This window comes from Vipera berus, assembly GCF_964194415.1.
Source record: "Vipera berus genome assembly, chromosome: 6".
Taxonomy (NCBI): domain Eukaryota; kingdom Metazoa; phylum Chordata; class Lepidosauria; order Squamata; family Viperidae; genus Vipera; species Vipera berus.
The window spans coordinates 41,491,653-41,507,840 of record NC_138208.1 but is presented as its reverse complement, the minus strand read 5'-3'; the positions used below and the strand labels follow the sequence as shown (position 1 = coordinate 41,507,840).

Here is a 16,188-nt window from a genome sequence, read left to right as displayed (position 1 = left end):
AGTAGATGGAATCAAATGGAATCAGAACTCCCATGTTTTGCTTTATTAGAACAAGGATACACTTTTCCAAAACTTTTCAAGTTGAATTCATCAACATCATTTGCTCTGTTCTCAAATCACTGAGGTCACCTTTGGCAGGATCTGCATCACTGATGTTGTCTATATCAGCAAAGAAAGAACTATAACATACATCAATTTTAAAATGCCTGAGCAGAAATAACCTTCAAGAGTTCTGCAGAATTTCCACGTTTGCAGATACCAGTGGAAAATCTGACAATACTTTGTCTGCAATCTGTAGAAGTGCTTCTTCCAGCAATGGAAAGTTGATTTAGTTGTCTACTTCCCAAGTTCTTTCAGAATGGCAACTTGGCCAAAAGAGCTCATTGTTTTTAGCCACATCTATAATGGTAGCTAAAAGGACTTGAACAATAAGATCTGTCTTATTCATATGGCCAAAAATATCTGCTAAGGTTAAAGAATGAACAAAGTCCTCTCTATCAAAACTGTTGAGATAGGGCTTTTTGTCTGTCCCAAAAAAAGTTGCCTTAAGTTCAGTGAATTGTTTCAAGACTTGTCCAGTGGAAACAAACAAACTTTTGTATATTAGAGAAGAGCTTCTTATTCTGCTCCTCTGTCTTGACAGATTCCTGAAAAGGTAATGATTTAAAATCTTGGCTTTGACGTGTTGTGGGATCAGATAAGGTTTTTGTTCAGAACGGTTGGCAGATTCCTTGATATCAGTCCATATTTATGTATAAAGCAATGGATCATGATGATGTGATGCCTTCTTCATGAAGCAGCAAAAACAGATATGTTTCCAAAAATCAAGATTTTTCCTTTCCTGTTCATCATTTTGGAATATCTATAGCATTCATAGTTCCTAAAAGAGATTCATAAAATTGGAAGTCTATGGTGGGATTAACATCCACATAATAGGTGAAAACTGGGAGGTGCCTGCAGTGAAAAATGGACGTCTCTAATTTTTATCCAATTGCATTTTGATGGGAAATGCTGTAGCTGCCAATTCCTCTGCAACATCAAAATATTACATGAAATCTTAATGATGACATCATTTGAAAGAGTGCAGCTTCAATTTTTTTTCTCATTCTAAACCACAAATTATGGAAGGATGCTTAAACACAGGGTTGAGGAAACTCAAGTTCTGCTCAAGTTTTAGCTTTTTGAAATTGAATGTTCTTGACACAGAAAAAAGTCACATTTATGTATTTTCAGAAAGGACAGACTGTGACATGATCTAAACAAAAACACATGTCCATAACTATGAAGGCAATATAAGTTATCTTTAATACCTATTAATAAAACTGTCCTATATGTTATGGCATGACTGTTATATCTAATCACATATAATAGCATTCTGTGCCACCCTATGTTTGTTTTCAGTAAAACAATATCTTAACACAGGTAGTCCTCAACTTACAATTGTTTATTTAACAATGGTCCAGAATTACAATGGCCTTGGAAAGGTGCCTTATGACTCATAAAGCACTTCTGGCCATTACAAACATTGCTTTACCAACCCTTCAGTCACATAATCATGATCTGGGTGCCTGGCAATCTGATTGCACTTACAACCAGTTGCCAAATGCTCTGTGATTACTGTACATGATTGCCATTTGCAATCTTCTCTGATGGTTTCCCTAGGAAGTTAATGGTGAAGCTGGCAGAGAAGGCTGGAAACTGCTGCCACCTGCCAAGAGAATTACCTCTTGGCTCTAGGAGCTGGTTGAAAGAGCTGTTTGCCAAGGGAAGCTGACCTCTTTTGGTGAGGTTAGAAATGGAGCCAAAACCTTGAAGATTTTGGCTCTGTTCCTGTATCCTGTCAAAGGAATTCCCTTCAGAGAACAATAGAGAGCTGAACTACTTCAGTGCAGTGAAAAAACAAAATGAAAATATTAAAGATTTTGGCACTGTTAGATAGAATAGAGCTGGAAGAGACCTTGGAGGTCTTCTAGTCCAGGCCCCTGCTCAAGCAGGAGGATCTATACCATCTCAGACAGGTATTGTCCAGTCTTTCAAACTTCCAGCAATGGAGCGCCCACGATTTCTGGGGCTAAGCTGTTCCACTGGTTGATTGTCCCCACTGTCAGGAAGTTTCTCCTTAATTCCAGGTTGCTTCTCTCTTTGATCAGCTTCCAACCATTGTTTCTCATCCTTACCTCTGGTGCTCTGGTGCACAACCTTACCCCCTCTTCTTTGTGGCAGCCCCTCAGATACTGGAATACTGCTATCATGTCTCCCCTATTTCTTCTTTTCTTTAGACTGGTCAAACCCAAGTTCCGCAGCCGCTCTTCATACATTTTGGTCTCCAGGCCTTTGTTCATCTTAGTTGTTCTTCTCTGAATTTTTTCCAGACTTTCAACATCTTTTTGTGATATGGTGACCAAAATTGGCTGCAGTATTCGAGGTGTGGTCTTACTAGGGCTTTATAAAGTGGTACTAGTACTTTGCGTGATCTTGATAGCCTTTGTTTATGCAACCCAGGATTTTATTAGCTTTGAAGGAGTTCCCTTCTGTGCAGAGAGGGAGCTGAACTCCTTTGGCAGGCAGCTATTTCAGCCAGCCCCCAGAGACGAGAAGGAGTCAAAATCCAAGCAGGGAGCAGAGAGTCAGCATTGTACGATAAGGAAAATGGGGTATCTCAGGCGGGTCAGGGAGGCTCTGGGAAGTCTGGTGCAGGCTGTGTGCAAGTATCTCTTTACTTAAGGACTGTACATCCTGTTTGGATTTTTGCTGGGAGGGCTCTCAGCTATTGAGTGGAGAGACAGCACACTAAGAAAAGAGCACGGCGTGCCTAAGAGGGATGCAGAGGCTCTGGGAGATCTGGTGCAGGCTGCAGCAAAAGTATCCCTCTGCTCAGGGGCTGAAAATGCTGCTTGGATTTTTTCAGGGAGGACTTTCAGCTCCTGAGTGGAGGTTTCCAGGTTCTCTCGCACTCCTTATCTAGGATTCTGTATGCTTAAAGACACACAATCACTTAACAACCAACACTGGGAATGCCGATATTGCAGCTAGTCATGTGACATCTCGCTTAATGACTGCTTCACTCAGTGATTGAGGTGCTAGTCCCAACTGTGGTTGTAAGTCAAGAATTACCTGTAATATCTCTTGACATAAAGATTTTTTCAACAATGTTTAAATTAAAGGAAACAAAAATGTGTATATGTGTGATTGATTCATGTTCTGTTTTAGAAACATAAAAAATCGGCTTCATTTCTCATTGTATAAAAATTATCATATTTTTTATTTGTAAACCAAGGAATAACTTGGATAGTGACATGGGTGGTGTGTAAATTTGATTAATAAATAATTAAAATACTAATTTATGATGTCTAAAAATCAAGAAGAGCCTCATATAGAAATTTTGATAATTGTCATAAACTGGTTAAAAGAAAAAGCACTTGTTGCTTTTCAACTCTTTTTTTAAGATGATCTTAACATACATCACTGTATATAACAGACAGAAGGCCATATTTCACTAACAGTTTACTTTGTATTCTAGCATTCCATCTCTGCTTATTATCCTCTAGACATAAAATATGTATCAAGAAAATAAAGTTAAAACTGAAATAGACTAGCTTCTTTAGGCCGTATTTAAAAGTAATAGTGAAACAGGGCGACATGACCCTGCCATAAAAAAGAGTTTCACTAATTACCTTCCTGAAGGTTAAGATTTAAAACTGATGTTTTGATTATCCACTATTTGAATTTTTACAAATCTTTATGAATACTAGTAGACTATGAAAATATAAGAACTTTGAAATGTAGATATTCAATAAGCACCCACAGAAAAGTTATGTTTTAAAACTTTCCTTTAGAAATGCATTTATAATCTGTTTTTGTTTGTTAATAATGCAATTTACTGTTTATTTCTGAAATTGATATGGTTTCCGAATTCAGATATAGGTGAATCTGTGTGGCATACATAAAAAAAGAATACATATTTACAGTTAAGATTACAACTACAATTAATAGGTAATTGGTAACCCACAACCCGTATTATACCAGTAGGGATAATTGTATAGAATGTTTCAGGAGTAATCATTTCAGAGGGCAGATATTGCAATAGAAAGGTATATATTATTAAATGCTCTGTGACTAAAATCAGGAAGTTGAAATTCATTAGAATGTTCTGGGTTTAAAGACCAATAGGATCTAACATTCTCCCTTGGAAGAAAAAAAAAGCCCACTGTTAGTAAAAGATCACAATGCTACCTCAGAGGCACAATCATGATGACCATGATCCTTTGGCATCAAAAGCCATTTCAACGTTTTTAAAGCTCAGGTTTCCATTTTCTTTTCCTGAAGGCCATGATAACTGAATGTAACAGAATTGCTCACTGCAGATGACTGATTTCTTTCCTCTTTTGAGCCCAACTTGAATTTGGGATACATCTACATTTAAAAGGATGGATCCCCTGCAGATTACTAGTTGGTAATGAAGCAACTGAGGTTACTGAGTGTTGATGTCATCAAATAAACGTTGTTGTTGTTGTTAGCTGCAAAGTCGTGTCCGACCCATCGCGACCCTATGGACAACATTCCTCCAGGCCTTCTTGTCCTCTACCATCTTCTGGAGTCCATTTAAACTCACGCCTACTGCTTCAGTGACTCCATCCAGCCACCTCATTCTCTGTCGTCCCATTCTTCTCTTCCCCTCAACCTTTCCCAGCATTAGGCTCTTCTCCAGTGAGTCCTTCCTTCTCACTAGGTGGCCAAAGTATTTGAGTTTTAGCTCCAGGATCTGGCCTTCTAAAGAGCAGTCAGGGTTGATCTCCTCTAGAACTGACCGGTTTGATCACCTTGCAGTCCAAGGGATTCGCAGGAGTCTTCTCCAGCACCATAGTTCAAAGGCTTCAATTCTTTGGCGCTCAGCCTTTCTTATGGTCCAACTTTCACAGCCATACATTGCAACTGGGAAGACCATAGCCTTGACTATACGCACTTTTGTTGACAGGGTGATGTCTCTGCTTTTTAGTGTGCTGTCTAGATTTGCCATGGCTTTCCTCCCCAGGAGCAAGCGTCTTTTAATTTCTTGGCTACAGTCCCCATCTGCAGTGATCTTGGAGCCCAGGAAAATAAAATCTGTCACTACCTCCATTTCTTCCCCATCTATTTGCCAGGAATTGAGAGGGCCAGATGCCATGATCTTGGTTTTCTTAATGTTTAGTTTCAAGCCAACTTTTGCACTCTCCTTCTTCACCCGCAACAAGAGGCTCTTTAATTCTTCTTCACTTTCTGCCATTAGAGTGGTATCATCTGCATATCTTAGGTTGTTGATATTTCTCTCAGCAATCTTAATTCCAACTTTTGATTCATCTAGCCCTGCCTTTCTCATGATGTGCTCTGCATATAAGTTAAATAGGCAGGGCGACAGTATACAGCCTTGCCGGACTCCTTTCCCAATTTTGAACCAATCAGCGGTTCCATGTCCAGTTCTCACTGTAGCTTCTTGGCCCACATATAGGTTTCTCAAGAGACAAATAAGATGGTCTGGTACACCCATCTCTTTAAGAACTTGCCACACTTTGTTATGATCAACACAAAGGCTTTAGCATAGTCAATGAAGCAGAAGTAGATGTTTTTCTAGAACTCTCTAGCTTTCTCCATGATCCAGCGTATGTTGGCAATTTGATCTCTAGTTCCTCTGCCTCTTCGAAATCGTGCCTGCACATCTGGTAGTTCTCGATCCACATACTGCTGGAGTCTACCTTGTAGGATTTTAAACATAACTTTACTAGCATGAGAAATGAGTGCAATGGTGCGATAGTTTGAACATTCTTTGGCACTGCCTTTCTTTGGAATTGGAATGTAAACTGATCTTTTCCAATCCTGTGGCCACTGTTGAGTTTTCCAAATTTGCTGGCAAATTGAGTGTAGCACTTTTACTGCATCGTCTTTTAAGATTTTGAATAGCTCAGCTGGAATACTGTTTCCTCCATTAGCTTTGTTGTTGCTCAGTTTTTCTAAGGCCCAATTCACTTCACATTCTAGGATGTCTGGCTCGAGGTCAGTGACCACCTCATCGTGGTTATCAGGGACGTTAAGCTCATTCTTGTATAGTTCTGTGTAATTTTGCCACCTCTTCTTAATCTCTTCTGCTTCTTTTAGGTCCCTTCCATTTTGGTCCTTTATCATGCCCATTTTTGCATGAAACGTTCCCTTCATCTCTCCAATTTTCTTGAAGAGATCTCTGGTCCTCCCTATTCTATTGTTTTCTTCTATTTCTTTGCACTGTTCATTTAAGAAGGCAATCAAATAAATATATAGATTGAATAAGGAAACAGCCAAAGTGCATTCTTGATGGACCCCTCTCTGGATGTTTATTTCCCCTAATAAGATTACTTGCAGGAAGTGTTTCAATTCGAATAGTCTGAAGGAAAAAGAAGCTTCTTGTCAAGTAGCATATTGCAAAGTTTTGTCTACAAGACATTTCTTGAGACATATTCAAACGATAAATTGAAATCCAGAAAAGTCATGCACAGGGAAGGTTGCAGTTCTTGTATATGCTTCTGGATAAGATAGGAAACAAGTATGTGAGTTGAAGCCAGATTGTTCTATAATTTGTCTCAATCCTGAAATGTAATAATTTGGCATATAATTTATTATTTAAATAGGTAATTAGCTGGATCTTATCTGTTTTCTTTCTATAGATGTGTATGATACTGGTTACCTTGCCTGCCAATTATCACTTTGGTTGATAGTTATAAAGCTTGTATTGGAGCCCACTACTTGGGACTCAGTTTTATTGCTTTTGGCAAAACTTGGTCAATGCCTGGAACCTTGCCTATCTTCAGAATTCTCTATGTATCCCACATGGGACTCTTCTATGAGTAAGCTAGTGTGGATTTCATGCTGGTTAGAAATTTTAGTAATTCATGGAAGTTTTTATGCGTTTATCATTCCACTGGAGATGTACTCTGTTATTAGAATAGAATAACAAGAGTTGGAAGGGACTTTGCAGGTCATCTGGTCCAAACCTCCGCCCAAGCAGGAGACCCTACACCATTTCTGACAAATGGCAGTCCAGTCTCTTCTTGAAAGCCTCCAGTGATGAAGCTCCCACAACTTCTGATGGCAATTTGTTCCATTGGTTGATTGTTCTCACTGCCAGAAAATCTTTCCTTATTTCTAGGTTGAATCTCTCCTTGATCAGTTTCCATCTGTTATTCCTTGTCTGGCCTTCAGGTGCTTTGGAAAATAGGTTGACCCCTCCTCTCTGTGACAGCCCCTTATATATTGGAACACTGCTATCATGTCTCCCCTGGTCCTTCTTTTCACTAGACTAGCCATGCCCAGTTCCTGTAACCGTTCTTCATATATTTTAGCCTCCAGTCCCCTAATCATCTTTGTTGCTCTTCTCTGCACTCTTTCTAGAGTCTCAGCATCTTTTTTATAGTGTGGAGACCAAAACTGGATGCAGTATTCTAGGTGTGGTCTTACTAAGGCTTTATAGAGTGGTATTAGTACTAAACATGATCTTGATTGAATCCCTCAGTTAATGCAATTTACCTCAGATCTTGGTAATAATGAAGTCTCTAACATTTCTCCCTTTGAGCAAGACTTACCTTCTAAAGAAGGTCTGGTCACTGGCATTCATTCTTAAAATCTACTTTTTTGCTTAATATTAATATTTTTTCAAAAATTGCTATTATTACTTGGGTATAGAGTTCTCATCTGGTGCTATTCATTAGGGTTCCAGTACCTAGCTCAAGGTTGATTTCTTAAATGTTATCATTACTGGCAACACCCTCAAAAAATGACTGAACATTAATAGAAGAGAAATACAATCTTCCTGGATTATAATTGCTTTAGATCTGCTGGTTATGTTGCACAGAGTGGTGAAATGTGTTTTTTTCTCTGCCAGACCTATGTTCCTGTTGACAGAAGTCTTCATCATGGTTCAGTCCAAGCCGGGAATAAACAACATGGTGACTGCTTTAGAAAGAAGGTTGCAGTTTATTGAAGAGGAGAGCCAGACAGAAAGATGGCTCTGGAAGAAAAGAGAGAACACATGTAGGAGTGGGTTTTTATACCCTCTGGGGCTTTTGTTTGGAGTTGTTTCCTGTTCCTGTTTGAGGCTTTATATTTCCTGTGTCATATATTCTGACCTGAGTCTGAGTGTGCCCTTTGGCATCTGTAGGTTAATCCTATTATGTCCTGTCTTAGAATTTGGGTGGGGTATGTAGATTTTAGGTGTCTTTGTCTTCTTAATCTTCTAGCTTCAAACTTCCTGAATTATTTACATCTGCATTTCTACAGAGCTGGTTTCGGCTTGGGGAAGGGAGATTTGGGACTATTCAGAAAACTGGGCATGCTTTTCTGCCTCTTTAAGATATTTTGCTAAGCACATTGTGCTTTAGATTGTAAGACGCCCTGAGTCTTCGGAGAAGGGCGGGATATAAATGGGATTAAAATTTTAAAAAAATTTTTTTGAGAAAATTTATTTTTCTGCCCTTTTAATATTTTCTTCTCTGGGGGGCTGTCTTCCCACACTCTCTAATATGAACCCCCACCATGACATAACATTTTTTATACATTTCCAAGTGAAAAAATATAAAACAACTATCAATCAAAAACAGTTGATTTCTAAAGTCCAGTCAGCTACAAGATTATGAGGAGTTAAAATGAATATTCTAAATATATTTAAATATATAAATATAATATAAATATATAAATATAATATGAATATTTATATCTTGCAACATGCACTCTGCCATTTGAGATACAATCTTACTTCTGTTATCAAGTTATTTAATGGTCCAATAGCAAAAGATATTACCAAAAATAAACTAACAAATAACATTGAGTCCCAAAAGTTTTCTTAAGATATCATTCTGTATTTAGGTATAACTGGAAAACTATACAATCTTTTTTCAGAGGTATTTCCATACCAGATTAGCAGATTACTCAACAATGGTAGAGCTTCTAACATCTGGGAAATTCTTAAAAAGCAGGGAATTATTCAGAGATGTATCTACCTTGAAAATAGCCCATGTTGAACGGTTTAGTAGAGACAAACATCAAATACCTGACCACTGGAAATGTTTTATGACATTTTGTATTATGTCATAAAATGCTGTAGGCTAAGATTTATGTCATAAAATGGTTCATAAAATTAAACAACTTTGATACAAGAGTCATGGGTCCTAGATTTTGGACACATTCTGTTAAGTTAGTTCATTTGAGGTACCTTGGTTGAAAAAGGTCTGCCCTATGATACACCGTTTTATCTAGTTATAGACATGAAAATTTTAGTAGTACATAGATGGATAGACTGTTCAGATACCATTGTTTCTTTTTTCACAAACAATTCTCCAATATTAGAAGGAAAAATAATGACAAAATAATCCAGAGCTTAAATTTTGTTTAAAAATTCTCAAATACTCCAGAGATTATTAAACTTTGTTTAAAGTCCTATATCAATGGTACTGAGTCTTATTTTTTTAATATAACAATTAAAAGTACTCTTTGCAGGTAGTCTTCAACTTACAACCACAATTGGGAACAGAATTTCTGTCACTAAGAAATGTGATCATAAAGTGTCACTAAGTGACAGTATCATTTAGGGATGGCAATCCTGGCACTTCCTGTTGCTGTCATTAACTAAGAATCACAATTCATTGAGTACCCACTCCAACTGAAACCATTCCAGGCTTGGTCTTTCCCAGCTCAAGCCTCAGTAAAAGGACTGCCTCCTCTTCAGCTCCTCCCATATCTGCCCTCCATTCTGCCCTTTTAGCTGCTCTGCACCCTGCCTTGCAGGGTGGAAAGTTGCTCCAAAATCGCACGGCTCTGTGGTTGCTTGCTGCACTGTAGCTCAGGGGCTTCTTGGTGCACCATACCCTGGGATTACAACAAGCGGCCCCAGGAGCATGGTGCAAAGCCACAGTGGCCTGGAAAACATCAGCCACCCCAGTCCAGTTCCTGCTGCCCTCCCCAGTGTGCCCTCCAAAGCCCCTGCTGTCCTGCACTCTGCTGCCCCAGCTGACCTGCGCTCTTTTCTTGCTCCCACTGCTAATGTCAGCTGCCTGCCCTGGCTCTTCATGAGGCAGCTACTGAACATGTGAGACTATCTTCCTAAATCTCACAAAGAAACTGCCATGAACAACCTTGGGAAGAAAATCTTGTGAAACCAGCAGCTACCTTGTAAAGGGCCAGACTGAGCATGGCTAGTCAGCAGCGAGAGCATAAAAATCATGAAGATCAACTAGGGCAGCAGGGGTCACCAAGTGCAATGGGCCCAAAGGGCATAAATGGGAGGAGATAGGTAGATGGTAGAGTTAACAACCCGTGCAGTTGTTAAATGTGGGCAGGTTGCCAAGTGCCTGAATTTTTGTTACATGGCTGTTGGGACCCTGAGGGGCCGTAACTTTGGGGATTAGTCATTAAGTCCCTTTGTTCAGTACCTCTTGAACTACAGTCACTGAACAAATGGTAATAAATCAGGATCACCTCTATAGAATAATTATAAATCACAACTGTAATTGTCTCTCCTTTTATTTTGATATGTAATAATTTATATGATCACATATGGAAGCCATTTTATCACAACTCTGCTGAACAAATATTTAATTAATTAGAGACTTTTATGTGACAAAATACAGAATACGTTGTAACAATATGATTTCTAAAAAGTTAACATCAGTTTGCATATTGTTTAGTTTGGATCAGTTTTTGCTTAAAAAATAATCTGAAAAAATATACAAAGAATGAGTGTTCTTTGGAGTCCTAAGTGTAAATTTTATAAAACGCTTAAATCAAAAGCAATGAAGAACATCAGTAGAATCCAAAGTAAGTTTCTAATTCTGACTGTACATTAGACTAGAAATAATTGTAAAAAGAAACATAGTTCTAAATTATGTGATACTCAATTAAAATAGTGAAAGGTACAATCTGCCTATCCCAATCCTGCCATGCATTAAGTCCATAGAATCACAGTATTATGGAATTGTACGGCACGTCTCGAAATCCTTGTATCATCTTTGTCGCTCTTCTATACCTATTCTAATCTGTCAATATTTTTCTGGAAGTGCACAGTATTCTATGTGTGATGTCACACTTGTTAATTTTATCAACATGAACAAATATAAGAAAAGGGTATTTTAGATATTTGAGAACATAACCAAGAGTTCATACATTAAAGAAAACACATAATGGTGATGGTAACAGGTCTATATCACTTAAACACCAATCTCTAGACTATCGAGAGATATTTAAACTATCATTTTCTATTAATTCTCCTTTGTTCCTGTTTTAAGCTGTCAATATTCTTCTGGAAATATACAGTGTTCCAGGTGTGGTGTCATACTTGATAAATTTATCAACATGAACAAATATATGAAAACAATATTTCAGCTGCCTACATTGTCATAACATTTTCAGTAGTAAAGTGACTACTAGCCCATCTCTTTTATTTTTTATTTTATTTCATTTTATTTTAATTCCATTTATATCCCGCCCTTCTCCGAAGACTCAGGGTGGCTTACAAGCTTAGCAGTAGCCTTCATTCTATGTATATGCCTGCTTTTTAGGGCTTTCGCCCCCCCCCAAGCGGCATTATTACAAAGTCAGCTTAATTGCCCCCAACAATCTGGGTCCTCATTTTACCTACCTCAGAAGGATGGAAGGCTGAGTCAACCTTGAGCCTGGTGGGATGCGAACCTGCACTAATTGCAGGCAGCTGGTGTTACTTAAGGAGGCATTAGCCCACTGCTCCACCAAGGCTCTTATAGCACAGTTGCTTCCTCCTGGTCTGTTCCTAGACGCTCAATATTCCACACATTTACTTTGGCCTGAATAGGGTGCTACCTTTAATGTAGGTATATAAGTCTCCCATATGAAAAGCCAAACTAGTTTCTATTCAGACTGGTAAATAGAATCTGTCTCATATTTGCTGTTAAAATGTTCACTGTATACTCAATGGCAATCAAGTTCAACATTTCCATTTGTTAATAACTCTAATGCTCATTGTGACTAGGAGCGTACTATCATTCTCTTGGATGATCACTTTTCAGAAATGTCTAACAAGGTTGCCACATTTTTGTCAGTAGCTGTAGTTGTTCCTTCCTTATGCTATTAATTATTAGCTACTAACTGGTTTAGGATTTTCTCACTATTTTAAAATTTCTTATTATAGTTCTTGTATTGTATGCTGGTGTTTTCCTATGTTTGGTCTTGGACCATTAAGAGCCTTGGTGGAGCAGTGAGCTAATGCCTCCTTAAGTAACACCAGCTGCCTGCCATTAGCGCAGGTTCGCGTCCCACCAGGCTCAAGGTTGACTCAGCCTTCCATCCTTCCGAGGTAGGTAAAATGAGGACCCAGATTGTTGGGGGCAATTAAGCTGACTTTGTAATAATGCCGCTTGGGGTGTGTGTGAAAGCCCTAATAAGCAGGCATATACATAGAATGAAGGCTACTGCTAAGCTTGTAAGCCGCCCTGAGTCTTCGGAGAAGGGCGGGATATAAATGGAATTAAAATAAAAAATAAAAAATTAATACATTTTTATTGTACATTCCATGCAGTTACTCATGCAAAATCTATATGCTTTATGTTTTAGTTTTTTATAGATCAATACATACATACATACATAACAATTAAATAACATAGTAATTTATAGATGAATACTATTTTAACAATGGAGCCAAATCTGTGTGAATGACTAACTCAATACGCAGTATTTTGGTAAGATGCTTAAATTTTACCAATGTATTGTAATACCAAAAGTAAAACTGAGAACAATCTTAAAACTGAAGCAGTTTGCTTTGATGTTGGAATGATCTGATAATCCCAAAGCTCCTTCAAACTACAGCAGATAGGGCTGATTTGGGGATATCATCACATTAAGAAATAGAAAGGAATCAGCAGTTTTTCTGAGATGTTGTCAGTGCTGAACTTCAGAAAGTAAATGGTACAATATAAAATTAAATTTGAATTTCGATGTCAATTTAATAGCAATTTAATTTAATTTAAAGGGTTAGTATAACTATTTTAAACAATTTGTCCTTCTATCACACTACAAGCAATAATTTGCTGGTAGCTTTCAGAGAAACCCTGGGATAACACAAAAAGCTTTCAGCATCAACGTGTCAGATCCTTTACCCTTTGGTAAGCATAAATAATTTCTGCAACTGATTTAGTTTCCCTCTCTGAAAATGTATTTCAGGGGTTACTTGTGCCCTTTATTGCCAGCAATCCCAGACAGCATGTTCTTACTGCGGCGTCTTCGGGGGTTGGGAGTGGGAGGCACCGTCTTACGGTGGTTCTCCTCCTACCTCTTGGGACGTTCGCATTCAGTGTTGGCAGGAGGGCAGAGGTCGGCCTCGAGGCCTCTCATTTGTGGAGTTCCTCAGGGTTCGGTCCTCTCGCCCCTCCTGTTCAACATCTATATGAAGCCGCTGGGTGAGATCATTCGTGGTTTTGGGGTTGGGCATCATCAATATGCTGATGATACCCAGCTTTTTATTTCTACCCCAAACCACCCCAGTGATGCCCTCGATGTGATGTCCCATTGCCTGGAGGCGGTTCAGGTCTGGATGGGGAGGAACAGGCTTTGGCTCAACCCTGACAAGACTGAGTGGCTGTGTGTGCCGGCGTCTCGGGAAATTCAGATTATTCCATCGTTAACTATGGGGGGTGAGATATTACCCCCCGTAGATAGGGCTCGCAACTTGGGTGTCCTCCTAGATTCACAGCTCTCTTTGGAAGATCATATAGGAGCTGTGACTAGGGGGGCCTTCGCCCAGGTTTGCCTGGTGCACCAGTTGCGGCTCTATCTGGACCGGGATGCCTTGCGCACAGTCACTCATGCACTCGTGACCTCCCGTTTGGACTACTGCAACGCTCTCTACATGGGGCTGCCCTTGAGGACTACTCGGAGGCTACAGCTGGTGCAGAATGCGGCTGTGCGAGTGGTGGTGGGGGTTTCCCGATATTCCCATATAACACCTCTACTCCGCGAGCTGCATTGGCTTCCGGTTGTCCTCCAGGTAAGATTCAAGGTGCTGGTAATGACCTATAAAGCCCTAAATGGCATGGGTCTGGGTTACTTACGGGAGCACCTGCGGCCGGCATCAACTTCCCTTCGTCCAGTGCGCTCCCACAGAGAGGGCCTCCTTAGGGTGCCGTCGGTCAAAGAGTGTCGACTGGCGGCCCCCAGGGGGAGGGCGTTCTCTGTGGGCGCGCCAGACCTTTGGAACCGTTTACCGGTCGAGCTCTGGATGGCTCCCGACCTTCGCTCCTTCCGACGTAACCTAAAAACATATTTATTTGAACAAGCCGGCCTGGTCTGATGGGTTTAGGGGTATTTTAATATTATTGTATTAACTTATTGAATTGGGCTGTAGTATTTAATATTTTTTTTAACTTTTGTATATTGTATTTTATTGTATTGCCCTGTACACTTTGGGAAAAGGGCAGTATAGTTATTATTATTATTATTATTATTATTATTATTATTATTATTATTATTATTATTATTATTATTATTATTATTATTATTATTATTATTATTATTATTAGCAAAGCAACAGCATTAGATTCTATATCTATCACATTAAAACACAATTTTTGCAGGCAGAATCGTTTAGGAATGAAAGCCAGGTTTAAATTTCTGTTTAATTGCTAACAAAATGGAGATTCTCAGGGACAACTGTAAAATAGTAATAATTAGCTATTTGGAGAAGCAATAGCAATAGCTCTTAGACTTATATACCACTTCACAGTGCTTTACAGCCCTCTCTAAGCGGTTTACAAAGTCAGCATATTTCCCTCAACAATCTGGATCCTCATTTTACTGATCTTGGAAGGAAGGATGGAAGGCTGAGTCAACCTTGAGCTGGTGAGAATCAAACTCATGGCAATGAGCAGTGTGTTAGCCTGCAATTCTGCATTCTAACCACAGTGCCACCACGGTTATAGGAGATGAGTTTCTCTTAATAGCTAATTATTAAGTTAAGCATTTTGGGGAAAAAATAGTAAGCAAATAATATTAGGATTTAATTAAAATAGCAGATGCCTTCCTTATTGATAAAATCCATTATTCTGCATGGCAGGATACATGTGCCGGCTTACATAACTACTCTAAGATAGAATTTTGCATGTTCATCATCCTGATATTGGGAAAAGAGAGAAATGCCCCACTACTTCCAAGAATGTGTCCCATTTTTCCTGAGGAGAAAATATTTTACTTGACAACCTAATCTAATATTTCTCAACCTTGAGAACTTTTAAGATGTGGACTTCAACTCCTGGAATTCTAAGAGTTGAAGTCCACACATCTTACAGTTGCTAAAATTAAGAATCACCAACCTAAAGGCTGAATCTTTTAGAGTAGATTATAGAATAATCTATTCCCTTTGCCATGACTTTGCCATGTAGTGCAGTTGGTGTCAAGGCATGCATTTATTTCTTACTACATTTGTTATCATGTCAAGGTTCTAATAAATCATATAGAATGTTGCATCCCATTTTTCTCCTTCATAAGTTGGGAGACATAGTTTCATTAGACTTCATAATACGTACATCTACTACAAAACATTTTGCTTCCCTCCTCCCATTTCAGAGTTCTCCCATTTTCTCCCCATACCTCCCTTGACCAAAGCTTTGCAAAACCTTTACAAGCTTAATCTGCTTGGATAGCCAGGCAAGCAGGCTGTGCAAAAGAGGAGAGGATATGTTGAAAAAGGAATGAAAACATCTGTAGAAATAACAAAAGTCATAAGAGAGTTACTCAAAGATGGGCATCAGTGGGTGACTGATGAAACTGAAATACCTCCCTTCCCCTTTTTTGCCCAGGGTTAAGAGGAAGGACAAATACTGTGTGTTGGAGGGAGAGAGCACGGGGGAGGCTCAACTAATCTCAATGTACACATGTTGTACTTTGACAATAAAGGTTTATTATTATTATTATTAGAAAGGCAGATCTTAACCAGCTTAGCCAAAGAAAAGATAGAGAATGTCTTCCTTCTTATTATAGTGACTCAGGAGAATGGAGCAGTGGAGAGGTTTGAAATCTTGTGAGCTCCATTTGATAAAGAAATGAAACTAGAAATGGAGGCACAATATCTTTTAGCTACCCACAATCAGAAAATAGACAGATGGACACATCTGCAAAAAGCTATGGAGATGGCCTTCAGAGAAATATACAGTAGTTGTTACAAATATAAAT

The 16,188-nt window shown here is 38.9% G+C and overlaps 1 protein-coding gene across 8 annotated transcripts in view; it reads right to left on the bottom strand.

The window, feature by feature from the left end:
- Positions 1 to 16,188, bottom strand: part of USP15 (ubiquitin specific peptidase 15) — a 79,273-nt gene that overhangs the window by 44,248 nt on the left and 18,837 nt on the right. Inside the window, exon 7 of one of the 8 annotated variants that reach the window (XM_081331552.1) lies at positions 7,935 to 8,011. The exons of 6 other annotated variants lie outside the window; for them this stretch is intronic. In XM_081331552.1, the coding sequence (XP_081187678.1) occupies positions 7,978 to 8,011 (34 nt within the window). In that variant the 3' untranslated portion in view covers positions 7,935 to 7,977. Of the gene's footprint in view, positions 1 to 7,934; positions 8,012 to 15,658; positions 15,718 to 16,188 lie in introns of those variants that run through there. One more of the 8 variants, XR_014026968.1, reaches the window with a different exon arrangement.